The sequence below is a fragment of the Zingiber officinale genome, chromosome 7B, assembly GCF_018446385.1.
Source record: "Zingiber officinale cultivar Zhangliang chromosome 7B, Zo_v1.1, whole genome shotgun sequence".
NCBI lineage: Eukaryota > Viridiplantae > Streptophyta > Magnoliopsida > Zingiberales > Zingiberaceae > Zingiber > Zingiber officinale.
Genome location: NC_055999.1, coordinates 10231467 through 10258626, shown reverse-complemented (window position 1 = coordinate 10258626; position 27160 = coordinate 10231467). Strand labels below are relative to the sequence as shown.

Genomic DNA, 27160 nt, shown 5'->3' with positions numbered 1-27160 from the left:
CTTAACTTACATGTGGTATTGTAAGTGTTATTGTGGTATTGTCAAACATCAAAAAGGGGGAGATTGTTGGTGCAATATCCCTCAGGTCAAGGTTGACCTGGTTAACCAAGCTGAGTCTTGGTTTGGGTTTAGATGTTTGACAATAAGATACTGATTGAAGGAGAGTCAAGTAGGTCAAGGTTGACCGGATACTTGACTGGGAAGTCCTGACTGGGATGTTAGGCAGAAGGAAATCCTGGTGAGTGAAGCCAGGTGAAAGTCCTAGTGAGTGAAGCTAGGCAGATGGAAAGTCCTAGTGAGTGAAGCTAGGCAGATGGAAAGTCCTAGTGAGTGAAGCTAGGCAGATGGAAAACCCTAGTGAGTTAAACTAGGTGAAAGTCCTGGTGAGTGAAGCCAGGCAAGGGAAAATTCAGATGGATCAAGGATGATCGGACATCTGGTGTTGGGAAGTCCAAGTAGGTCAAGGGAGTGACCGGATACTTGGCACGACTAGAAAAGTCCAAGTGGGTCAAAGGGATTGACCAGACACTTGGTGGGAAGTCCTAGCAGGTCAAAGGAGTGACCAGATGCTAGGCATGATGTATCAACGGGTCAAGGTTGACCGGGTGTTGGTTTGGTATGCTTGGAACTTGGTTTTGGGCAAAAACCAAGTACTGGATCGATCAGTGGATCGATCCAAGCCTTTCCTAGCGAACAGAGAGCCTCTGGATCGATCCGTGGATCGATCGGATGTCAATCGATCGGTGGATCGATTGGGGCGCAACAGAAGCCCCTTGGATCGATCCGTGGATCGATCGAGCGTTCCATAGGCGCTGGATCGATCCATGGATCGATCCAAGCCTCCATCGATTGGAACATTCGAATCGATCGGGATCCGACCGTTCGTCGGGTTTATAGCCATGATGACGTTGTCTTCGATATCGCTTCTCGATTCACTCCGGATCTTTCGCCAACTTCTCCACGCTCTCAAAGATCAGATCGCCAGTTCTTGAAGGATCTTGGAAGCTTTCCAAGTCAAGAGGCGGATCAAAGGCAAGAAGAGAAGCTAGGGTTAGGGTTTTCTGTACTCATTGTAAGCTTTGCGCTTGTATTTTGTTTCCCTTTCCTTTCTTCTTGTACTGAGAGTCTTGTAGGGCTTCTCCGCCCTCGGTAGTTACCGAAAATGAGTGTTTTCATAGTGGAGGGTGCGTGCGTGGTGTGGATCCTTGGATTAGTCACCTCTTGTGAGGTGGATACCAAGTAAACCAACCTTGTTAGCGTTGTGTGTTTGTTTCTGTTATTTTCCACTGCATATCCTTGAAGAAACAAGCCACGTCGAGCGACGAGCAAGCGACGAGCTATTCACCCCCCCTCTAGCTACTTTTGGTCCTAACACGGCCGTCGGCTGTGGCGGCGTTGTCACTCGGCGGAAACGGCAGAGCAAAGAAATATAGCTAGGGCAGAGAGCGAAGCCGCCGGAGACCTTGTGGCTGATGCTCGGCGTCGGCAAAGGAGAAGATGTAAGAGGAGAGGAGGAAACCGAGAAGAGAAGAAGAAGTGCCGAGGGGTTTAAAACTTCGGCGAGGAAGAAACCGCCGGCTGCCGGTTAGGGCTCGACGTCGGCTTCTGCACGCGCGGGAGGGGAAAGAAATGGCACGGTTCGGCGTCGAGGGAAGGAAAAGAAAACGGGAATAAAAATAAGGAAAAAGAAAAAAAATTAAATATATAAACTTTTCCTCACTTAAATGGGGTAGCCTAAACAGGCTTTTCCGGACCCCGTTTTTATCCCCGTCAACTCATCCGTACGAGCTCCGAAAAATTCCCGAAAAATTTTCAAAAATTCCGAAAAATTTCCTTATTAATATTCGCCTATTTTCCGGTATTTTACAACCTTTAAAAGGGGTTTTCAAGGAATATTCCCCGATAAGTTTTGATGATCTGTCATAATGTTGTTAAAAGTTATTTGTTGAGTACATCTCAACCAATCTCTCAGGTTGACCATATTTATGCCTGCCGTGGTATTAATCTGCTTGGTTGTGTATTTAAATACTATGGAATTCTATTCAGAGGCTAATATGGTATCCCCAGTATGTTAATAAACTATTTGAGAAGTTATATGATTAATTGTATATGGAAATAGAATTTAAGAGAGAATGTGATATCAAGTAACTTTAGAGCCGACCAACCTTTGCCTGATCGAATGTATATGTAGAGTTTCCTAAGGATAAGTTTCTTTAAGCCTGCTGAGTCGAGCATACCCACAGTGTCTTATATTCGATCGGTCTCTATCCAGCCATTCGTGTATTAAAGTTTTTAATGAGACTAAGTGTTGCTAAGCCCGCCCGGAGTATACTGAGAGTCTTATGTTCGACCAGCATCTATCCGACCATTTGTATATTAAGGTTGTTAATGAGGCTAAGTGTTTCTAAGCCCGTTCGGTCTTTGCCCAACGTGGCATACACAGAGTCTTATGTTCGACCGGCCTCTAAGCGGTCATTCGTATATTAAGGTTGTTAATGAGGCTAACTGTTGCTAAGCTTGCTCGGTCCTTGCCTGGCCGGGCGTATATAGAGAGTCTTATGTTCGACCGACCTCTATCTGACCATTCATATATTAAGATTTTTAATGAGGCTAATTGTTGTTAAGCTTGCCCAATTTTTTCTCGGTCGGATTTTATCTGCCTATTTTTGTATCGAAACCTTTGTGAGGCTAAGGGTGATAAAATCGGCTGGCCTTTACTCGGCTGGGGCGAACCAAAAGAACCATAAGTAATCTGAGCCCTGTTAGTCCGTCACTCGATTATACAGATGTAAAGAGTTTTTGGAAGACCTAGAACCTGGTTATTCTTTTATCCGGTCAGACTCATTTGAACCCGGCATGCCCTTGACTGATCGAGCGCGTCCTCTCTAGTGTGAAAGTGTAAGGTCCCACAAGCGATAGTCGGGGAATTAAATTACAGAAATTTTCTATAAATTTTTGGGGGTTTAAAATGAATCGGTATGACATGTTTAATGGGATAGAATAATTAATATTGATGGGATATTAGATAATACCCCATTAAGTTGGGAATTAATTGGGTTAATTACCAAAAATTTGCGTGATAACCTAGATATAAGATCCGGTTGAACATCTCCCTTGCCTGCCCTAGAAAATGCTGACACCTACTTCTTTGTTTCTGCCGAAATCGCTCATCGCCTATTCCCAAATCGCGGCGCCTCTTCTTCCTCTCCACCTTACGATCTCCGACCAGCCTCATCATTGGGCTCTGAGATCCGGCTAGGTGCCACCTCATGCGGGTGACTCTCTGGGGATGACGCGAACAGACGCCGAACCCCGCAACCTTCTCAATTGACGGCACTACTTTCGGAGGAACGAGGAAGAAAAGGCAAGTACTTCTATTATATGGGCATGGCTTCTGTGAGGTAAGGTTTAGGAACTAGTAGAAGTTTATCATTTGCTTCCGAAGCTTGATGGATTGTGATTGGAATTGGGTTCGTTTTGATTGTTGTTCCGTGGTGTTAGTGTTCTGTGTTCCTGCGGATTATATGTTTGTCTAAATGCCTAAACGAGATGCTCAATAGATGAATGAATTGTGATGCGATTCTTCCGAAATGACCTCGTTTTGTTTTGAGTTGTTCTGGTTTTCTATTCGGATTTGGGCGCTCATGATTTGGTACTGGATTAGATCGGGCCTTCCTGGTGAATTGAGGAATTGTGACTTTGCGGTATGGTTTCAGCGCAAAGATTTCATGATCGGTTGTGTTCATGGTGATGCAGTTGTATTCCGTGAGGTTCTTGATTTAAATCGAGGTTTTGTGATGTTCTTTAACAGATGGGTTTTATTCTTGAGTTTCCTTGCTCTGGATTTGTGATCTTTATGTGTGGGTTTGGGTGTTTCAGTGCTAATTGGTTTCAACTCACAAGATCTCTCCACAATGCTAAAGGTTTGATTATTAATTCCATTGATGTTGCACATCTCCTTGTATTCTTACTCGAGTTCTGATATCAGATTTGGGTGGATGATATTGTTTACTCTGTTCTTCATCTACCGAAGTTTTGGTTGGATTTTCTGTATCTGGTAGTTGGGATTTGTATGGAGCTGCTCTTGTTCTTCGGTGGAGTTTTGATTGAAATGTTTTCCTTTTTGATACTAGAAGGTTTCGGTTAGTTTGTAGTATAGTTAATCCTTGATGCTATCTTTGATGTTTTGTACCAATAAATAGCTACAGTTTTATGGAGGTTTAAGTACGTATCTGTTGGTTTTTTTTGTTGTTGTACAGCTTTGGGTTGTGAGTTTATTTGATGATCATGGAATTCATTGAGATTGTTTTGCCATGTTGATGAGTTTGATTCGATGGGAGCTTAATTCTGATGTGGTTCGGAACATAGTCTGTTACCAGTTTTCTACATGTCGTAGGTGTTAAGGTTCTATCATAGAATCTAGTATATGAGTAGGCTTTTATTTGCTTTTAGTGGTTGTGGGGATTGTAATATACTCTAGCTATTTACCGCGATGCAAGTTTTCATTTGTTCTTTCCACTATTGTTATATGATTTAAAAGTTGAATTTCCATTTCTTTATATCGCTCTCTTCCGTGGATGCATGATTCCGTGTTTTCCTTCAACATAGGAATGGTTACAGTATGAAAGGAATAGTTAAGCATGATTAACTGATTACAGGAAAATGGGGATAGATGATGTTTCTTTTCTTATGTGGCTAATAGAATGAGTATGAGCATATGCGGTAGCAGTATGGGTTGGGTGCCCTGGGATGTGCTCCGGGGAGGGCTCTTCCAATCATGATTGATACTGTAATTTATTGTTACCTTCGGCTTAATGACTTTATGTTTTCCTAGGAGGTACCTCTAGGGTCATGGGACTATTGACTGGCTCTAATAGTGGTTACCGGATATGTGACATACTCACCCTCATTAGCTATGTAGAACCTTGTACATATCGTATTCTCTTCGCTATACTGTATTTAAGTTATGTTTTATGTCTACTAGTTGCTATTCCTGCTACTTTATGGATGTCATCTTATTCATATCGGATTGTACTTGCTGGGTTCGAGACTCATGATGCCTACGTTACAGGTGAGGATATCTCCTAGGAAATGACGGAAGGCGTACGGACGGAGTAGATGAGAAGACGGAATGGACGCGTGACATTGTCCGAGCATTTTAGGAGTGCACAACTTACTTGTCCTATTGTGAGAGGTTCTTATGTTTGAGGATTCATTGACTCTTTCTATTAAACTCTTGTTTGAGAAGCTATCATTACATGGAATAAGCTAGATCATTTCGATAGAATTGTATTACGGTTATCTACATTGCAGATGTTGAGAGTGTTTGTAAAAAAAAAAAAAAATCTGAGGGGTAACTTGGGGATGTTTCAGTTGCTATCAGAGCAGACACTCCTAAAGGACAGTGTGCGCACGCCATCTCGCCAAGAACTCGGCTACTCCTGCCTTCAGGTTTGTAAGATTTACCTTAATACAAACCTGAATTTGAGTTGATAACCTAGCTAGGACATGAATGTTATATAAGGGGGCGTTTGGTTTAGGGGAATATGAGTGGGGAATGGGAATGAGAATCATTGATTGTCATTGTTAATGTTTGGATTATAGGAATAGGAATGCAAATAAGGGAATGAATCCTTGAAATTGGGTAATAACTCATTCCCATGTACCTCCCCTTCAATGAGCCATTACCCTATTTTCATCAATCAAAATATTCCCTTATTCCAAAAATACCCTTGACCTAAAACTAAAATTTTCTCCCTTAATATCAAATATCAAAATATATTTATTTATTTTTCTTTCATTCACTTCTCTCTCCTTTTTCTGTTCATCATATTTTCTCTCTCATCATTTTATCACATACTTTCTCTCTCCTTAATCTCTTCTATCACACTCTCTTTCCTCTTTTTTCTCTCATCATACTTTCTCTCTCATCATACTTTATCTCTCCTCAATCTCTTCCATCACACTCTTTTCCTTCTTTTTCTCTCATCATAATTTCTCTGTCATCATACTTTCTCTCTCCTCAATCTCTCTTGTCACACTCCCTCCTTTTTTTTTCCTCAACACACTTTCTCTCTCATCATACTTTCTCTCTCTTTAATCTCTCCCATCACACTCATTGTTCTCTTTTTTTCTCATCACACTTTCTCTCTCATCATATTTTCTCTCACACCATACTTTCTCTCTCCTCAATCTCTCTCATCACACACTCTCTCCTCATTTTTCTCATTACATTTTCTCTCTCTTCATCCTCTCCCATTATACTTTCTCTTACATCATATTTTCTCTCTCATCTTCTCTCATCATGCTCTCTCCTATCACACTCTTTTTTCATTTTCTCTCAGTACACTTTCTCTCTTTTCATTCTTTCTCATCACACTTTCTCTCTCATGAGACTTTCTCTCTCATAATTCTCTTTCATCATATTTTTCTCTCACATTCATCTTTCTCTCACATCTAATTTTTTCTCTTATTTTCTTTTAAGGGTAAAAAAGGAAATTTTGATTTATTCCGATAGAAAATATGCAACTAACCAAACATTGCTTTTAAGAGTGATATCCATGCTCATACCCATTCCCATTCCACAATACAATGATTCCCATTCCGATTCCTATTCCTAGGAAAGAACCAAACGCCCCCTAAATATGTATAGGTGAGGTAATGAAGAGTATATGTTTTTAGTGCATTGATGGTAATGCATTTCATGCCAGTAAATTATAAGAAAATTAACAGTTATGCATTTGTTAGAATATTTGGCTATAAACCTAAGGCAATTCATATAACTAAATACATGAAATGCAACCATCTTTGTTAGCCAAATCTAAGTAATAGATATACAATGAAATTTCACAGGGATCTTTCAAGTAAAAAAATATTTTTTTTTGAATAAACATATAAGACTGAGTTATACTGTCAAGAAAGCAGGGGAAATAACTTTAAATGTCTAGAGACACGAGCTTAATGGACAAGGTTGACGAGTTGTAATAATGTAACTGGTCAAGTTGTGTCTTGTCCAATATGTCAAGAGGAATAATGTTCCAAGCCCATCAGGATTCAGAATTGTGTTGCCATTTCACATATCATTCCAGAGTCATCAGTATCTTACCCATTGGATGCCATTTTGTATACCTCTTCTTCTTTTTATGTTGTTAGATATTAGCGGAGATTAGGTTTATAGGTTTAATATCAGCAAAGCAAAACAATTGAATAGATATAGGAATGCTAAGGCCTATGTTTATATGGGATGGCCATGTAATTGATCATAGCAAGTTGGGTGCCGAGGGAAAATTCTATAGAATTAAGCTAATGTCCACTGGAGATGTTCCAGTTATCGAATGTTGAGTTGGAGGTACTTCTAGTCTCTATGTGAAGGTTAGGTTTCTCCTTCTTTAGTGAAGATTATGTTTACAGTTCTATTATCAACTAAGCAAAGCATTCTTCTTCATGTATTAGGTGTTAGTATCATCATCAAGTCATGCTTGTTCATACTTGCATCACATAAGCTATTAGCTAAAATTAGGTTGACAGCTCCATCATCAAGTTAATGCCCAACTATAAGACCAGTTAAAAACCAATTTAATTTATATATGAATACTAGGGGTCCCTAGAGAAAGTTGTAATAGAACAAAGCCAATGCCCAGTGGGGTTTGGGTTTATATGGGAAGGTAGTGTAATTACATGAAGCATATAAGGATATTTAGGTTAAAAAGACAAACCCTCATGCTGATACTATTACTGCATTGATATACTTAATACTTGCCAAACTGAAGACAAGCCAGATATTGAGTGTGGAAAATTGTTATGTTTTCTTATCCATGTACTATTTGACTGGCATTATTGCTTCTTGTACGTCAAAATGGGCATCGTCACTTGCTAACTTTCTCTTGTGATATGCTGTAACTTCTCATGGGTATATTGATTGTGAATAAGACATTTGTGAATTTTTCTTATTTTGAGCAAGACTTGATGAAAAGAAATATCTGAATTTGAATTGTAAGAATGCAAGTTTGTTTAATATCCTAATAAAAGTGCATGCTAAATGTATGTTCCAAGTTCAATTTCCAATTTCCTTATCTATTTTGAACACTAACATTCAAGGCTGATGCAGAGAGAAATGAGCCCAGAGATCTTTGGAGTTTATATATTCACAGTAGGCATAATTTTTTTTTTTGAAATGATGGTCTTCATAGTAATTGCAAGATTTTTAGAACACATGTTCTTCCAGAAATTGTCTGAGCATTTGTCACAAGTACCAGTAGGTAGACCATCATTTATTTCGGTTAGTTTTGTTAGGAATCACCTGTTCTGGAAAATATACAGATATTAACTATACTATAGTACCAAATGCTATATCATTGTTAATCACTCCTGTGCTTCTAATGAAGTGATTGCTGGAGGCAATGTTGACCTGTGATGCTGTTTCTGCCTTTGGTAAGCTGCTTTGGTCCACCATTGCCTCTCATCCAGTGATTGACATAGGAAAAGCTTCATTAGAAGTAGTCCAACTTGTCTAGTTGCTTCATATAAAGCTAGATCCATTGTAATCCAACTCCTCTAGTTGCTCAGGTTCACGTTGCTTTCTAATCATCAAGCTTCTTGCGAGCATTTCGTCCACTAGATGACATCACGTCCGGTGTTGATGATAGTAAATTGTGATGCTATTGAAATATGAAGATATTAATTGAGAAAGGTTCAATTCTTAACTATCTTTGTAAGATATTTAGTAAGAGTTTAAATTACTTAGAGCAAGTTTATTTTCCTGGTTATTTACATTTTTTTAATGGTAATTAGTGTAGATTATTCCCTTTTCTCTGTGTAGGAAGATTCTTTTAAGTTCATACAATTTTACCAATTTAATGACTGATATCTGGTTTACTGATTTCATATCCCTAGCAGGATCTTGATTGGTTTGGGATCTTATGCTTAGGTAGATCTAATCCTAACAACTTTGGCATAGTGGAATATAGTTACATTTACATACACATTTTCACTATGACGCGATATGCAGAACTATACATATGAGAGTTAGTATAATTACATGAAATTCTAGCTCAGATTATGTCAGATAGAGATCCAAAATTTAAATCCGGATCTTTACAACGAGGGGCTAAAATAAATCCTTGATTGTCAAGTCCGAAGGCTGAGGAGCAAGGGCTCAGCATAGTAAAGGTCTTATGCGAAAATCAGCAGATGGAGTAAGCTATTTGAGAGCTGAATTGGATGTGCACAACCGCTATCCCAAACTGTTTGACGAAATTTTTACAAGGAGGGGAGAATTGTAAAGTCCCACAAGCGATAGTCGAGGAATTAAATTACAGAAATTTTCTACAAATTTTTATAAATTTTTGGGGGTTTAAAATGAATCAGTATGACATGTTTAATGGGATAGAATAATTAATATTGATGGGATACTAGATAATACCCCATTAAGCTGGGAATTGATTGGGTTGATTACCCAAAATTTGGGTGATAACCTAGATATAAGATCCGGCCGAACCTCTCCCTTGCTTGCCCTAGAAAACGCTGATACCTACTTCTTTATTTCTGTCGAAATCGCTCATCTCCTATGCCGAAATCGCGACATGGTCTCCGACCAGCCTCATCGTTGGGCTCTGAGATCCGGCCTGGTGCCACCTCATGCGAGTGACTCTATGGGGACGAGGCGAACAGACGTCAAACCCCGCAACCTTCTCAATTGACGACACTACTTTCGGAGGAATGAGGAAGAAAAGGCAAGTACTTCTATTATGTGGGCATGGCTTCTGTGAGGTAAGGTTTAGGAACTAGTAGAAGTCGATCGTTTGCTTCCGAAGCTTGATGGATTGTGATTGGAATTGGGTTCGTTTTGATTGTTGTTCCGTGGTGTTAGTGTTATGTGTTCCTACGGATTATATGTTTGTCTAGATGCCTAAAAGAGATGCTCAATAGATGAATGAATTGTGATGTGATTCTTCTGAAATGACCTCGTTTTGTTTTGAGTTGTTCTGGTTTCCGATTCGGATTTGGGCGCTCATGATTTGGTACTAGATTAGATCGGGCCTTTCTGGTGAATTGAGGAATTATGACTTAGCAGTATGGTTTCAGTGCAAAGATTTCTTGATCGGTTGTGTTCATGGTGATGCAGTTGTATTCCGTGAGGTTCTTGATTCGAATCGAGGTTCTGTGATGTTCTTTAACAGATGGGTTTTATTCTTGAGTTTCCTTGCTCTGAATTTGTGATCTTTGTGTGTGGGTTTGGGTGTTTCAGTGCTAATTGGTTTCAACTCACAAGATCTCTCCACAATGCTAAAGGTTTGATTATTAATTCCATTGATGCTGCACATCTCCTTGTATTCTTACTCGAGTTCTGATATCAGAATTGGGTGGATGATATTGTTTACTCTGTTCTTCATCTACCAAAAGTTTTGGTTGGATTTTCTGTACCTGGTAGTTGGGATTTGTATGGGGCTGCTCTTGTTCTTCGGTGGAGTTTTGATTGAAATGTTTTCCTTTTTGATACTAGAAGGTTTCGGTCAGTTTGTAGTATAGTTAATCCTTGATGCTATCTTTGATGTTCTGTACCAATAAATAGCTACAGTTTTCTGGAGGTTTAAGTTCGTATCTGTTGGTTTTTTTTTTGTTGTTGTACAGCTTTGGGTTGTGAGTTTATTTGATGATCATGGAATTCATTGAGATTGTTTTGCCATGTGGATGAGTTTGATTCGATGGGAGCTTAATTCTGATGTGGTTCGGAACTTAGTCTATTACCAGTTTTCTGCATGCCGTAGGTGTTAAGGTTCTATCATAGAATCTAGTATATGAGTAGGCTTTTATTTGCTTTTAGTGGCTGTGGGGATTGTAATCTACTCTAGCTATTTACCGCGATGCAAGTTTTCATTTGTTCTTTCCAGTATTGTTATATGATTTAAAAGTTGAATTTCCATTTCTTTATATCGCTCTCTTTCGTGGATGCATGATTCCGTGTTTTCCTTCAACATAGGAATGGTTACAGTATGAAAGGAATAGTTAAGCATGATTAACTGATTACAAGAAAATGGGGATAGATGTTGTTTCTTTTCTTATGTGGCTAATAGAATGAGTATGAGCATATATGGTAGCAGTACGGGTTGGGTGCCCTGGGATGAGCTCTGGGGAGGTCCCTTCCAAACATGACTGATACTGTAATTTATGACTGATACTGTAATTTATGACTGATATTGTAATTTATTGTTACCTTCGGTTAAATGACTGTATGTTCTCCTAGGAGGTACCTCTAGGGTCATGGGACTGTTGATTGGCTATAATAGTGGTTACCGGATATGTGACATACTCACCCTCATTAGCTATGTAGAACCTTGTACATATCGTATTTTCTTCGCTATACTGTATTTAAGTTATGTTTTATGTCTACTAGTTGCTATTCCTGCTACTTTATGGATGTCATCTTATTCATATCGGATTGTACTTGCTGGGTTCGTAGACTCATGATGTCTACGTTACAAGTGAAGATGTCTCCCAAGAAATGACAGAAGGCCTACGGACGGAGTAGACGAGAAGACAGAATGGACGCGTGACACTGTCCGGGCATTTTAGGATTGCAAAGCTTACTTGTCCTATTGTGAGAGGTTCTTATGTTTGAGGATTCATTGACTCTTTCTATTAAACTCTTGTTTGAGAAGCTATCATTACATGGAATAAGCTATATCATTTCAATAGAATTGTATTACGGTTATCTACATTGCAGATGTCGAGAGTGTTTGTAAAAAAAAAAAGAAAACTGAGGGGTAACTTGAGATGTTTCAGAAAGCCTAAAGTCTTTATATCTAATCGGGTTCATATACAGTCGTCCTTGCTTGGGTGTCCTGTTATAGAGTTCCCTGAGCGAGATCCAAAAACATAGAGGCTGAGTAATCAACAGAATCAGGTGTGGGATACCCCTTTATCTCTACTTTAATCACCACGTCACCTTAACTTTAACTAATAAATCATTTTTTGTAATCACTTGTTATAATCCGTACTAGTAATCGTAAAAGTTTTATTCCTTTTCAAAATTTTTACAATTGTCGGATATAATAAAAATGGTTTCAAAATTCTTTTTTATTTCTAACATAGGAGACGTGTGGAGACGTGTGTGGATTTTTTAGATTTGATTGTTGTATTTAGAGAAAAAAATATGTACGCTGATATTATTTTTTAATATGTTTAACCTTATATATACTTATATTTATCCCTCTGATGCATGAAAATAAAAAAAAAAGATAAGCGATCGCTTTATTAATGAATTTAATACATGGAAACACATAAGCAAATTTTTATTTATTTGTTCGTTTTATTTTTGGTGCGACCAAACTAAACCTCAAACGCTACCTTATCCTCAAGCAATCCAGCTTGCTTCATGAAGGATCCAGTAGGCTTCATTAATGATATACGCAGCTATCGTAAGCTACCACAATGAGAGGTGAACCAAGCATCAGAATCAAGAATAGTAAAGGCGTGCAAATTGATCAAATTAATTAATTAGCAATTTTAATCAAAAAATTGATTATCGACTTACTGGGGTCGTCGTAGACTATGCGGCCGGTACCATCGAAGTAGCAGTTGAGGGCCTCATGCCCGGTGGCGTAGTAATAGGCGTTCATGGCGTAGTTTGCCACTTTGATGATGTCCGTGGAGTAGCATGGGCCGTCTTCCTGTATCGCTCTGCAATCTGCTATGCCTCCCCCGCAAGCATATTGGATGTTCGCCATGAGTTTCTCTCTTGTCGTTCCTGGCATGGACAGGCACCACGATCTCGCCGCCAATGCTACCTGTCACATTCATTAATTTATTCATCGATTAGATCAATCTTGATGACAAGACATAGAGTTCAAAATATGGAAGAAAAAAATTCTAAGTGGTTTCAACTTTAATCAAATAATCAAATGATAATTATTTATCTGGCAAAAGATTGAAAAAAAAATAACATGAATTTGCGTTTATGAGAGAGAATCTCACCCAGCCATTCGTTAGGCACGGGAGGAGGAACCAAGATAAAATAAGTAGACTTATGGCCTTCCTCACTACGTTCATCATTATTGTTGGATCGAAATTGCTGATGGATTTTAAAGGCTCGAAGAAGGTTTATATAGCGCTACTTGAAGTGGGAGGAAAAAAACAGAAAGGCAAATAATTAAGAGTCTTATTACATTATCTATTTTGACTCAGAGGGAATGAGAAAGGAAAATTAGAAAAGAATGTCATTAAAAAAAAATATTAGCCGTGCCAAGTTTTGAAACTGCTTATTATAATTAATTAGACATTTAATATATAAATAAAAAATACAAATAATAATTACATTAATATAACCCAAAGATGCAAATAATAATTATACATTAATATTTAAACAAATTCTAGGACAGGTCTAGTCAACCCGACAACTCTATTATTGTGTATTGGGAAGGCTGAAGGCGGAGAAAAGATGCAAATAGTAATTATACATTAATATTTAAATAAATTTTAGATTGAATCAACCCATAAATACTATAAGAATATCATGATAAATCTATCTATTATTATAAAATATTCACCCAAAAAAATCAAATAATGACTTTACTAAATAGTCCAGGAAAAAAATTCATTCAATTTATAATACCTTCCTAATTGAATTAAATATTAATATGAACCATATTACTATATAGAATTTATATAATTAGCTATATATATTACACTTTTTTTTGATACAAAAGAAAAATAAAAAACTTTAGATTGTTACATTTTGAAATTCTCACTATATATAAAATTTATTATTATAATTAGTCATGTTTAAAGATTGCATTTTGAATGAAAAAATCTTCAAGGATGTACCATGATACTTTAGTTTTATCGGAGTGTTGCGATAATTGAGACTTGAGATATTATCACATGAGATCTTAGAGTTGAAACACGATGCGTCCTAACAAAATAAAAATATATATTAATAAATTCTATACATGATAAATAAAAATATAAATATTTTAAAATAAGATTATAATTAATGAAAAAATAAATTTATATCATATGATACGATAATTAATATTTTTATTTAAATAATAAAAAAATAATTATAATATCTATTATAAATAGATATGTTTCTATTTATAGATGATGCACTTGTGACAAAATGACGGGGTTGAATTTTAAAAGTAAAAGTTAATCGCATTAGATGAAAGGAAATAAATAAAATAAAAAAACATATTAATAAATTTTATACATGATAAATAAAAAATACAATTTTTAAAAATAAGATTATAATTAATTAAAAAATTAATTTATATCATATGATGATTAATATTTTTATTTTAATAATAAATAATTATAATATCTATTATAAATAGTATGTTTTATTGAAAATATTTATTCCTATATTTATTATCAAAAAGTATATTGTCTTGTATTTTAGGTAGTTTGAAATTAAGTGGCATTCGGTGTAGGGATTTGGAAATAAAAGAATGGATTTATTTTAACTTATGTATGGTTGATAGAAATGGAATTAAAATTTTGAAATAAAATCTAAAAATATGAGTATTGATGAAACTCACATCTTCCTTTATATTTTGACGGGCATAAGAATGCGAATTAAGTTTTGGACGAAAATATCCTTAATATATTTATTCAATTTTTCTTTCATATCACTTTCTTTCTCCTTATTCTCTCTCAACATGCTTTCTCTCTTTTCATTTTATCATTACACTTTCTCTCTTCTCAATCTCTTACATCATACATTCTCTCTCCTCATTTTTTTTCTCATCACATTTTCTCTCATTCTCTCCCATTACATTTTCTCTCTCATCACACTTTCTCTCTCCTCATTCTCTCTCTTCATGCTTTCTCTCTCATTACACTCTTTTTTCTTATTTTTCCACATCATACTTTCTCTCTAATCATACTTTCTTTTTCTTCAATCTCTCTCATCACACTCTCTCTTCTCATATTCTCATATCACAATTTATCTCTCTTCATTCTCTCCTCATCCTCTCTCATCATATTTTCTTTCCATCAGACCCTCTTTCCTCATTTTTTCTCATCGCACTTTCTCTCTCAATACACTTTCTCTCTCATCATACTTTCGTTCTCCTCAATTTCTCCCATCACACACTCTTTCCTTATTTTCTCTCATTACACTTTCTTTCTCTTCATTCTCTCTCCATCACACTTTCTCTCTGATCATATTTTCTTTCTGCTCATCCTCTCTCATCATGGTCTCTCTCATCACATCAAAGTACCTTTGTCCTAGTGGTAAGCACGAAGAGATCTGTTGTCTGAGGTGCTGGGTTTGAGTCGTCTTAGTAACATATTAATGTTGCCTGCAGTGCCGTGTTCAATCCCTCTTAACAACAGTGTGGTACTATCCCTCTTCAAAAAAATCCCTTTTGGGGTTTCTAGAGTATGAGATCATTCTGCGATGGGGCCAGTCACGTTAAAAAAATAACCCAACATAATTTTTTTTTTTATCAAAGTGACTTATCCCAAGTGGTAAGCATGGAGACTTGTGTTGACTGGGGTTCCGGGTTCGAGTCCCCTTAACAACAAATAAATCCCCCTTTGAGGGGTCTGTTGACTGAGGTGCTATCTCGGTAGTGGGACCTCTTATCAACACAGTGGTATCGTGCCTCCAAAAAAAATCCCTTATAAGGGCGTGTTTGATTCAAGTTATCATGTATAACTTTGGTTATATGATTACCAAGTAATCATATAACCAAGGTTACGGAGAATAAAACATAACCAAATGTTGTTTGTTTCAATGTAAGTAATGCAACAAAAATTTGTTTATTTGAAAGTTTTAATGAATAACCTAGTTTAATATTTTACTATATTACTCTAAGTTACAAAACCAATCATATATTATTATTATTATTATTATTATTTACCCTCTACGTTTTTTTATTTTTTCTTTTTCACATTTTTCTTTATTTTTATGTTTTTTTAATTTTTTTGACCTTTTAATTTTTTTTATTTATTAAAGATTTTTTACGTTTTTTTTATATTTTATTTCTTTTAATGTTTTTAATGTTTTTTTAAATTTTTTACGTTTTTTCTATTTTTAAGTTTTTTTTTCTATTTTTACGTTTTTTCTATTTTTATGTTTTTTTTATTTTTTCCCAATTTTTTTTATTTTTAATTTTTTTTACATTTTTCTATTTTTATTTTTTAATATTTTTAAAATTATTTTATTAATTTTTTAGATTTTTTCAATTTTTTACGTCTTTTTCTTTTTTTATGTTTTTTTTTTTTTTATTTTTTGCTTTACATTTTTCTTTTTTATCATATTTTTCTAATATTCAAGGGTATTTTGTGTAAAAAAATTTTGTTAACCTTCAAATCAAGAAAAACCTCAGTTTTCCGAGGTTTTCTAATTTCGGATTGCATGCCCCTTTTATTGACATATCAGGCATCGAAATTACTCGGGAATCATTGATTACCTAAACCAAACAGGATTTTCATTGATAACCTTGAATGGATAACCAAGGTTATCAAGGATAACCCCCAACCAAATGCACCCTTAGTGTGTTTCTAATATGGGATTGTTTCGACGGTGGGGCAGGTCACTATAAAAAATTTACCCGGATAGTTTTTTTTGTCCCCTTGGGACGGTCTAGTGGCTATTGCATGAGGTGTTGCCACCATGAGATCTAGGGTTTGAATCTCGGCAGAGCCGAGGTAAATGCCTCCCACATGCGCCAGTCACTATTCTAAAAGCTATTAGCTACCTGTGATTTACCTTCTCCGTGTTGGTTCTGGAAAGGGTTGGCGAGGCACTGGAGGCGAGCGTTGTCGGCTTTGCCACCATGGTCTCTTCCATCACAGTCTCTTTCCTTATTTTCTCTCATCAGACTTTTTCTCTCTTCATTCTTTCCCTTAACATCTTCTCTCTCGTCATACTTTCTCTCATCATATTTTTCTCTGACATTCAACTTTCTATCACATCTAATTTTTTTTCTTATTTTCCTCTAAGGGTATAAAAGGAAATTTTAATTTATTTTGATAGAAAATATTCAACTGACTAAATATTATTTTTAACAGTGATATTCATACTTATACTCATTCCTATTATACAATACTATGATTCTGATTCTCACTTTGATTCCTAAGAAAGAACCAAAGACCACCTATATAACTTTTAATTTAATCTTTTCATGTGAGGTTATCTGCTTCATTAACTTCATTCAAAGTTTCTAAGTGGTTTGACATTTTTATCTGGATGTAGTGTTTATTATTTTTTTTTAGTTTTTTTTAGTTATTCTGTGTGAATAACATGTTAATCCTTTGTTACTATTGGGCGAGCAATCAATTTAAAATCAAATTGAACAAATCAAAACCAATCTAATCAATTTTTTCAATAAATAAACTGATCAAAATTTGTCAATAAAATTGAAAAAATTGATCCAATATAAAATTGATTCATTCAATCGACTATTAAATTAATCAAACTTTTCATATCAGCCAACTTATTTTGCATATTATATGACTGTTATTGGACAGTCGAACCATGACTCACCGATCAAGAGTCAAGTTGTAATTTAGAGATTTTCTTTGAGACACTAGTTCAGGTATATCAATTGAATGCTCAAGATATAATAGTTGATTGATACCGATTTGGTTTAATCAATTTCTGAATTTTAAAATCATGACTGAATCAAATAAACCAAAATATTGAGATTGTTTTAAAAATAAAATAAAATTCTAAATTAACCCAACGTAACTTTAAAATTCGAACGGTTATTTAGATAATGTGCAAAGATATAATTCATTGCCTTCATTGATAGCTTACCATCATGGATTCTGAAATAATAATGCAATGTGTTTATGCTTCACTAGGAGTTTCACAAGCCATTCTCAAGGGACCAAAGATTTCAAACATGATCCTTGGCCCAATGTTTTAGAAAGTCATAAGAATTTGTCCCGGTGATAATGGTGTAGTGGTTAGGCTTTTTTAAGTAGTTAACTAGGCATCAAAGGATGAAATCTTAGCTGCGACACACTAGAAAGAAAGTGTCAAGAATAGTTCCATCTAGTTAATCTTTGCATCCCCTTCAAATTTAGTCGAAGGAGGGTGTATGACGACTGACTAGACAAGTATTATGTTCAATGATCATCCACATCCATGTGACTGAGTACCTCAAGGCATAGCTGAAAGGGAGGACTACAAAATATATTCAATAATGGAATGCATATGATCAAACCTGGTGTGAAGACATTGAGTCGAAGTTTGTCAAAGCTTAGAAGAGTAACAAATCCATGATTAAATCCTAGTCAGGAGAATAGTGCGCTTGATCTCATGACACTTGAGTACCCATGGAATCGGAGAGAGAATAGCTCGATTCATAACTATGTCTGAGTTGGAAGAGAATGGGTCGATTTGCGACTATATTCAAGTTGATAGAAAATAATAAGCTTGATCTTGCGATTCACAAGTATCCATGGAGTCAAAGAGATAATAACTTGATATGCAATTATGTTTGAGTCAGAAGAGAATAATAAGATCGATATCATGACTCCCGAGTACCAGTGGAGTCGGAGAGAGAATAGCTCTATACACAACTGTCTAGGATCGAGAAGCACTAGAAGGGGTGAATAACGCTCGTGGCGTTCACTTTTTGTATTCGGAAATTCGACGAGAGTTAAGCAACAGAATAAGAAAACAAACACACAAAGATGTCATGTATTTAGTTGGTTCGGAGCCTAGGGCGACTCCTACTCCAAGGCCCACGCTCATTGAGTGTTTACTTTGGGCAACGACTATAATAGCGCAAATGAGTACAATTGAATATTATAGTTAAATGTACTAGAAATTATACTGACAATAAGAAATCACAAATTTGAAGCTCCGAGTTGTCAGGGTGTTGCTACAGTACTTCTGGAATGTCTCTTGAGCAGCACACGGAAGTAGGATCTCTTGGAATGTGTTATCTTCAATGTGCCGGTCGAGTGCTCCTTATAAAGCTTGTTGAGGGGGCCCTCAACCTCTTTGAGGGTGCCTCCAATCACCAAGTCAGCCGCGCGGATAAGCGCTGAAGATGTCGTCGCTGATCCTCTTGAAGGCGCCTCCATACTCCTTGAGGGCGCTTTCAAAGCTGTCCGAGGTGCCTCAAGTCTCCATGAGGGTGCCTCCAGCTCCGCAGTGCGCACACTCTAGCCTTTCACCCGAGGCGCCACCAAGCTCCATGAGGGTGCCTTGGGTACTGTTCATCCAAGGCATAAGATGCTCTTTTGTCCCTGCAAAATATGTTAGTCCACAAAAATAACCACATATCCTATAAAACAAAGTTAGCACATAATAAACATGATAATAAAATATTCTTACAGTCTCCGGACTGTTCGGTACTGACTTCGGATTTTCAACTGGGAAACCTAGGTCGAATCGACGCCTAATGTTCCCTCCACGGGGAACGCGTCCTCACCTATTCCACTCAGGAGAACATACCTGATGTCAGTCCGGTCCTCCAGGCCGATTGGACTTTCTGCCTAGGGTTACCACCCTCTATGACCTAGGGTTAGCACCCCCTAGGGTTTTTCGCTACATAGGGTTACCTCCCCCTAGGACCTAAGGTTACCTCCCCTTAGGATTTTCCACCACCTAGGGTTACCACCCCCTAGGACCTAAGGTTACCGCCCCTTAGGGTTTTCCTCCACCTTGGGTTACCACCCCCTAGGACCTAAGGTTACCACCCCTTAGGATTTTCCACCACCTAGGGTTACCACCCCCTAGGGTTACCACCCCCTAGGGTTTTCCACCTGGCTAACCACAGTTAGGACTTTCCTGCAAAGCTCAATCAACATATCAAATTAGAAAACAACTTAACGTTGAACCCTTTGACATAATCAAAACACAGGTTTGATCGTCGGATGCTTCCCGTACCAACAAATAGCTCTATACACAACTGTCTGCCCAGCTACAAGAATTGCAGACTAAACATGTTGTTAAATTGATCTCCAAAAAGTTTAAGCTAAGGGCCCAAACATCCGAGCGGGATTCCTTGTTGTCCGATCTAATTGTAGGATCGAAAGTACTAGAGGGGGTGGGGGGGGGGGGGGGGGGGGGGAAAAGGGCTTGGGGGTTTAACGTTTGTTTCCAAAATATACAGCAGAATAGAAGTAAACGAAAAATAAGTTGGTGCGGAAGCATCCAACGATCGAACCTGTGTTTTGATTATGTCAAAGGGTTCAAAGTTATGTTGGTTTATTTTCTGATATGTGTGAATGAGTTTACAGGAAAGTTTTAAATATAGTTCGGCAGGTAGAAAATCCTAGTGAGTGGTAACCTTAGATCCTAGGTGGTGGTAACCCTAAGTGGTGAAAAACCGTAAGGGACGGTAACCTTAGGTTCTAGGGGATGGTAACCCTAGGTGGAGGTTTAATCCTAAGGGGTGGTAACCTTAGGTCCTAGGGGGTGGTAACCCTAGGTGGTGGAAATCCTAAGGGGGGTAACCTTAGGTCCTAGGGGGAGGTAACCCTAGATGGCGAAAAATCCTAGGGGGTGGTAACCCTAAGTCCTGGTGGGTGGTAACCCTAGGCGAAAAGTCCAGTTGATCTGGAGGACCAGACTGGCATTAGGTATGCTCTCCTGAGTGGAGTAGGTGAGGACGCGTTCCACGGAAGAGGGAACAGTAGGCGTCGGTTCAACCTAGGTTTTCCGGTTGGAAATCCAAAGTCAGAACCGGACAGTCCGGTGACTGTCAAACGTTTATAATTATGCTTTTATTATGTGCTACCTTGTTTTGCAGGATATGTGTTTATTTTGGGGACTAACATGTCTTGCAGGGTCAAAAGAACAAGGTTTGTCTCGAATGAACAGTATCCGAGGCGCCTCCATAGAGCTTGGAGGCGCCTCGGGTGCAAAGGTGGGCTGGTTGCGCAGCATGCTTGGAGGCGCCCTCGAGGACAGCTGAGGCGCCTTGGACCACAGCTTGGAGGTACCTTGGACTGTTGATGGAGGCACCCTCAACGTCCAATAAAAGGACATCTCGACCAACAGCTCAGATCATCAAATCCAGAGTGTTCTGTCTCCTGTGTGCTGCTAACAAGACGATCCAGAAGCGTTGTTACTAGTTCCCAACGACCCTGAGCTTCGAGATTTCCATTTCATGTTGTCGGTATATTTTTTATTACACTCATTGTAATATACATTTGTTCTCTTTACGATATTATAGTTGTTGCCCACCGAAAGCGATCAACGATCGTGGGCCTTGGAGTAAAAGTCGCCCAAGGCTCCGAACCAAGTAAATACTTGGGTTCTTCTGTGTTGTGCTTATTTAAATTTCCACTGCATTACTTGTTGGGTTTTTCGAACCAAAACGCATGAAAGCCACGAGTGCTATTCACCCCCCTCTAGCGCATCTCGATCCAACAATTAGTATCAGAGCGGGGTAGCTTCGATTTGGTGCAACCACCAATCAAGCACGTTTTTCGTGGTGTTTTTAAAGTTTTTCGGAGTCGATTGGAATCGGTATTCTTACCGTCTTTCGATCTAGTTTTGTTTTCGTAATCGTATTCTTTTCTCGAAGTTGGTGGAACACTACTTGAGAACGCAATTTGTGTTGGATCGAGAAGTGCTAGAGGGGGGGGGGGGGGGGGGAATAACGCTCATGACTTTCACTCATTTCGGAATCGTAAATCGTTCGAGAGTTTAAGCAGCAGAAATAAAAGAACAGAGGAACACTCATAAAACGACATAAGGAGTTACTTTGTTCGGAGCCTATGACGACTTCTACTCCAAGGCCCGCGATCGTTGATCGCTTCCGGTGGGCAACAACTATAAGTTTGAAAATTATTACAAACTAAGTACTGAGAAAGACAGTAATTAGATTAATACCGACAACAGAGAAATGATAAACTGATGCTCTGGGTCGTCGGGAAGTCGTTGCAGCACTTTGGAATCGTCTCGTTAGCAGCTTATAGCGTAAGGATTGCTTGGAAATTGATTGTCTAAGTGCTGCCTCAAACCCTTCTTTTATACTGTGCTGGAGGCGCCTCCAAGCCTGTCCAAGGCGCCTCCAGGCTACCGAGTCGCATGGGTGGATCAGCACAAACCTCGTCGCACCTTATCAGGTTTAAGGCGCCTTCAAGCCTCCTCAAGGCACCTTCAAGCCTTGGTCCAAGGCGCCTCCAGCTTCATTCGAGGTGCCTCCATCTCCTCTGGAAAGCTGGCTTCGGCTTGCACTCGAGGCGCGTCCAAGCTCCATGGAGGCGCCTCGGACACTGTTCATCCAAGGCTAAACTCTAGTTCTTGGCCCTACAAAACATGTTATTCTACAAATACAAACACATCCTGCAAAACCAAGTTAACACAGATATTAATCATGATAATAGAGTATTCTGATAGTCTTCGGACTGTCTGGATTTGACTTCGAATTTCCGACCGGAAATCCTAGGTCGACCCGACGCCTATTGTTCCCTCTGCGGGGAACACGTCCTCACCTACTCCACTCAGGAGTTTTACCTATTGCCAGTACGATCCTCCAGATCGACTGGACTTTTACTCGGCACTCGATGCTTCCAGACTTTCTGCTGGACTCCCGCTTCCCGACTCATCCAGTCTTCCACCTGGTTCGCGACACCAGGACTTTCCATATAGGGTTATGTTGTCTCTCCACAAGTGTACGGAAATATCGCAAGTAATATAAAAGATTATCGTATCCACAGGGACTGGAATAAGCACTAAGAATATCTCAAAATGAATTAGCTAGAGAACAAATCAATGGATTAACAAAGTCTAGGTGTAACTATGAAAAATAAACGAAAGAATGAAAGAATAGGCAACAAGAATAAAGGCAATGATAAGGGATATTCTAGGAGTTTTGGTTTCTTTGTAAGGTTCTTTAATGTAAATGATCTACCAAATCCTTTTTCTCAATTGTCCATCATTTGTAGAAGGTTGTCGGTTCTCTCTTGCAATAGAGAACCGACCTAGGACTGAAATCCATACCTAGATTTATCAATTAGGAATGAATCTATGTTGTCCTTACACGGGCTTGCCTGTCACGTGCATCCCTTAGAAAATCAACATGAGAATCCGTCACTCATCAACCCATCAAGATATAAAGATTAGTGCATAAATCTATCATACCCTCTTGAAATACCTAATTTCCCTTTCAAGATAATCCCTCAAACGTCCTTACACGGGCATGTTCCTGTCATGAAGATCCCTCGGAAAATCGAATGAAGAATTACCTCTACAAGATCCACAAGATATCCAAACATTCAATCAAGCATGGTAATTAGGCACAATCACAACATTCTACACAAGACCAAATAGATACAAAATAGGACAAAATCATATAAATGGGAAATTGGCATATCCACAAGAGTTTTACATTAAGATTCCTTTACAAATACTCCCTCCATCCTAGAACAAGAAGTCTACTCCATAAATTGAAGAAGGAATCCAAAAGAAACAAAGATTACAAGCATTTCTAATCCCTCAAATCCAAGAAAGGAGAGAAAGAAAACTTATCTACGGAGAAGAATGGTCTTCGGATCCAATCCTTCGATCTTGGAGTCGAATCGGTGAAGATCTTCCCTTAGATCGCCCAGAAATCCACCCAAGAATGGAAGGAATCGCCCAAATCTTCCTTTCTCCCAAAGGGGAGAAGATCCCCTTTCAAATCAAGGAGGAAAGCTTATATAGAGGTGAGGTTTGGGCGCCACACTTTATTTTTCCCAAGTATTTGCATTGTGCAAATCTTATTCACAAATGTACTTTTAGCACAAATGTTGGGATATTTTGATTTTTCCCAATAAGCTTACATGATTTGAGCCTCATCCAGTAACCAAAATGAAGTTTGAGAAATCACCATGGAAACCAAGTACTAAACAAGCAAGATGAGTCATGACTATTTCAATGATATCAACCATTCAAGCATCAAGTCAAAGTGTAGTGAAAATAAGATCCTTAAGGTCAAGCCAAAACTAAAACTCATCTCCAAATGATACTCAATTAGCTTATATCATGCTACCCAAGTTAGAGAAAAGAGGTACATTAAGCATACTACTAGCATCATATGAACATCATGAATCTAGATAATGAACGTGCTAACATTTAATCTTGAAGACAAGAAAGCATATAAGAGAAGTTTGATGTTCTCAAGATGTATGCCACAAAATTTCAAAGGACTGTCAAGTGACTATCAAAACAAGCAATCAAAGCAAGACAATCGAAATAAAGTGCAAAACAAAAACTAAACATGAAGAAAACAAGAAAACAAGCAAAAAATGAAACTAGAATGACACCCCCCCAGACTTAAACTTTTCATCGTCCCGATGAAATCAATATGGTGGAGGTGGAGGTGGAGGGGGACGAGGAAAAGGATGCCTATGACGTGGTTGGCCAATGGGAAAACTAGGGAAACCTGGAGTTTCACTCAGGATTATATGATACTCAAACAAAGCATCTACTTGTTGGCTAGTGACACTCATGCTTTGCATAAAATCCCTCATTCTAGCTTGATCCGTATCATAATCCTCGACAAATTCGGCCACTTGACCCTGAAAGTTCCTCGTGAACTGAAAGTGCTCTTGTACTTCTCTAAACTGATTATCTGATAAAGAGAAGCGACCTTCCAACATTCTTCGTTGGGCATCATGCTTCTCGTGAAGAGATTCTAGAGAAGTACGAAAATAAAAAAAGTCAAATATGGAGGGACCCGTACCATAGGCAAAAGAATGCCTAGCAGGATCCGGATGTCCGAAAGGCTGCGGGTATCCAGATGTCGAGGGCTCAACATGTGGCTCTGTGTCTCCGGATATGGAGGGGACATTCTCGGGGTCTACATCGGTGATTACCCAATTAGCTGGATTACGAATGGAGGTACGTTCGGGACAAGGAAGAGGTAGAGGAAAACCATTCCTCCTAGGAAATGCAAAACCGTTCTCATCCCTAATAATCATTTTCATGGCAAGACATGCATCCATATCGATCATATCATTGCCATGGGCAACCTCCAACCCATCTAAATCAAGTTCCAAGTTAACTGCTACTTGAGTACTCAACCCACCAAGAACTATTGATCCCGAGGACGCCCTCGCAATTCTCACTAAGGTTTGTAAGAAATGAAAACCGGAATCAAAATCAACCTTATGTAGCATAGCCCATAGAGAATAAAGTTCTACTTTTTTGACGACTCCATCACTTTCCCCCCTACCAAAAATAGTTTTGCTCATGATTCTATGTAGATATCTAAAAACAGGGTTTTGCATGTGAGAAGTCTTGGCTCTAGAGGGTTCACAAGGGTGATCTACTCCGGTGATTGAATTCCAAAAATGATTCCAATTAAACCAAGAATCAAACCTTCGAGAACTACCGGAAGACAATCCAAAACAAGTGTTAAAGTCACTAAATGCCCATTGAAAGTCTTGATTTATCAGCCTAAAAGTTATCTTGCCAATAAAATCATCTTCATTGCCAAAATGGACATCTAGAGAACTTAAAAACTCCAAAACAAGTCGAGGATAAGTTGGTAGATGTGAGTACAATATATCACTCTAATCTAGGAACCCCTATCATCCAATCTACATCATCTTTAATTCCTATCATGTCAAATACAGTTGGGTCCATATATCTTGTACACACAATCTTTCTATTGACAAGAATTGCAAATCTAGTTATATGATCATCATTTCTAAATACAATATTGAATTCATTGTCGTTACCTTCGTCGTGTGATGTCCTCTTTCTTTTGCCATTGACCGGTTGTTTCCCTTTATCCTTGCTTGGCTCCTTCCCTTTGTCTCCGCTTGATCCACCACCTCCCTTGTGTAGTTTCTTCAAAAAGTTGGACATAATGTCAAATTTGAGTGGGGATGGGTACTATTTATGGTTGGAGGAACTAGATCTTGAGGAAATAGATCTCAAAGAACAAGATCTTTGGTTAAGGAAATGGAGATCTTAGATGTAGGAGAAGAGAAGAATCTAGATCTAGGTGAAGTTTGTAGAAAAGGAAAAGTTTTAGACCTAGATCTGAGAAGGTTTGAGAGAAGGGTTGAAGAAGAGAGGGATTTTGGAGAGAAGAGGGTGTTAAGATGAAGAGGGTGTGTGGGGGACACGGCCTGGATCTGGCTGTGTATAGGAGACACGGCCTGGCAAAGGTTCTCCACACGGGCCGTGTAGATCTACACGACCCCTTCCCTCTCCTTCTCGGGTTGAGTCACATGGTCGTGCCAATTGGCACGACCATCTCCTTCTTCCTCACTGGTATCCATGCATGACCGTGTCTAGGACACGTCCCCAACAACCTCCTCCTCTGGATTCAGCACACGACCGTGTCAGATGGCACGGCCAGTGCAGACTTTTGCACTGGTTCCTTCACACGGTCGTGTGTGAGACACGACCGAGAAGCTTTCCCCCTCTGGATTCTTTACACGACATGTGTCTGGGACACGACCATACACCTCTCCTCTCTGGAGACTCCACACGGTCGTGTCATGTAGACACGGCCGAAGCATCTCCCTTCTCTGTACCATAAGCCTGGCCGTGTGCAGCACACGACCATGCTCTGTTTTGCTCCAATTGACACTTCTCCTCCTTTCTAGCTCTTCCAACACTTCCATGCCCATGAAGAAGTCATGGCCAGCTCATGGAAGTGAAATTTCAACCTGAAAACAAAATAAAAACCAAGTAACAACACTACCAATGAATAATAGAGACATGGAATGAAACTAACTAAAAAGAAACCCTTGGGTTGCCTCCCAAGAAGCGCTTGTTTAAGGTCTTTAGCTCGACCAATCTGATTACTCCTCTCTTTTCCTTGCCCTTGAAGGGCAGACATATTTATCACTTTTGTTGGGAGGTCTCCTCCCAACATCTTTCACCACATAGTTTTCTTTATCTGGTGGCCTCCCATGAGGAGGAAAATTCCATTCCTCCAATTTGTAAATGCTTGCCCTGCCACAAGCATTCAAGAGAGAAGAGACATGGTTAGAGGTTTTAGATAAATCATATTCCAACCGTTCCTTACCAATCACCAAAGAAAGTTTATGATTTTTAACATCAATAATAGCTCCTGCTCTAGCAAGGAATGGTCTTCCCAATATGATAGGGATTTTTGGATCCTCCTCCATGTCTAACACAACAAAATCGGTGAGAATTATACTCCCACCTACTTCTACCAGCACATCCTCAACGATACCCATAGGGTACCTGTAGGAGTGATCAACAAGTTGTAGTACCATG

At 38.5% G+C, this 27160-nt stretch overlaps 1 protein-coding gene and 1 long non-coding RNA gene across 2 annotated transcripts; one reads left to right on the top strand and one right to left on the bottom strand.

The window, feature by feature from the left end:
• Positions 1 to 3091: 3091 nt before the first annotated feature.
• On the top strand, positions 3092 to 11666 carry LOC122005279. The gene is made up of 3 exons (XR_006118363.1): positions 3092 to 3401; positions 5072 to 5451; positions 11459 to 11666. It is a non-coding gene; the product is annotated as an uncharacterized LOC122005279 (long non-coding RNA).
• A 729-nt stretch (positions 11667 to 12395) lies between these two features.
• On the bottom strand, positions 12396 to 16795 carry LOC122004154 (glucan endo-1,3-beta-glucosidase-like). The gene is made up of 3 exons (XM_042559082.1): positions 16715 to 16795; positions 12533 to 12785; positions 12396 to 12421 (listed from the first exon to the last, which is right to left on the bottom strand). The coding sequence occupies exons 1-3, from the start codon at positions 16793 to 16795 to the stop codon at positions 12396 to 12398; spliced, it is 360 nt and encodes a 119-aa protein (XP_042415016.1).
• Between the last annotated feature and the right edge of the window lie 10365 nt (positions 16796 to 27160).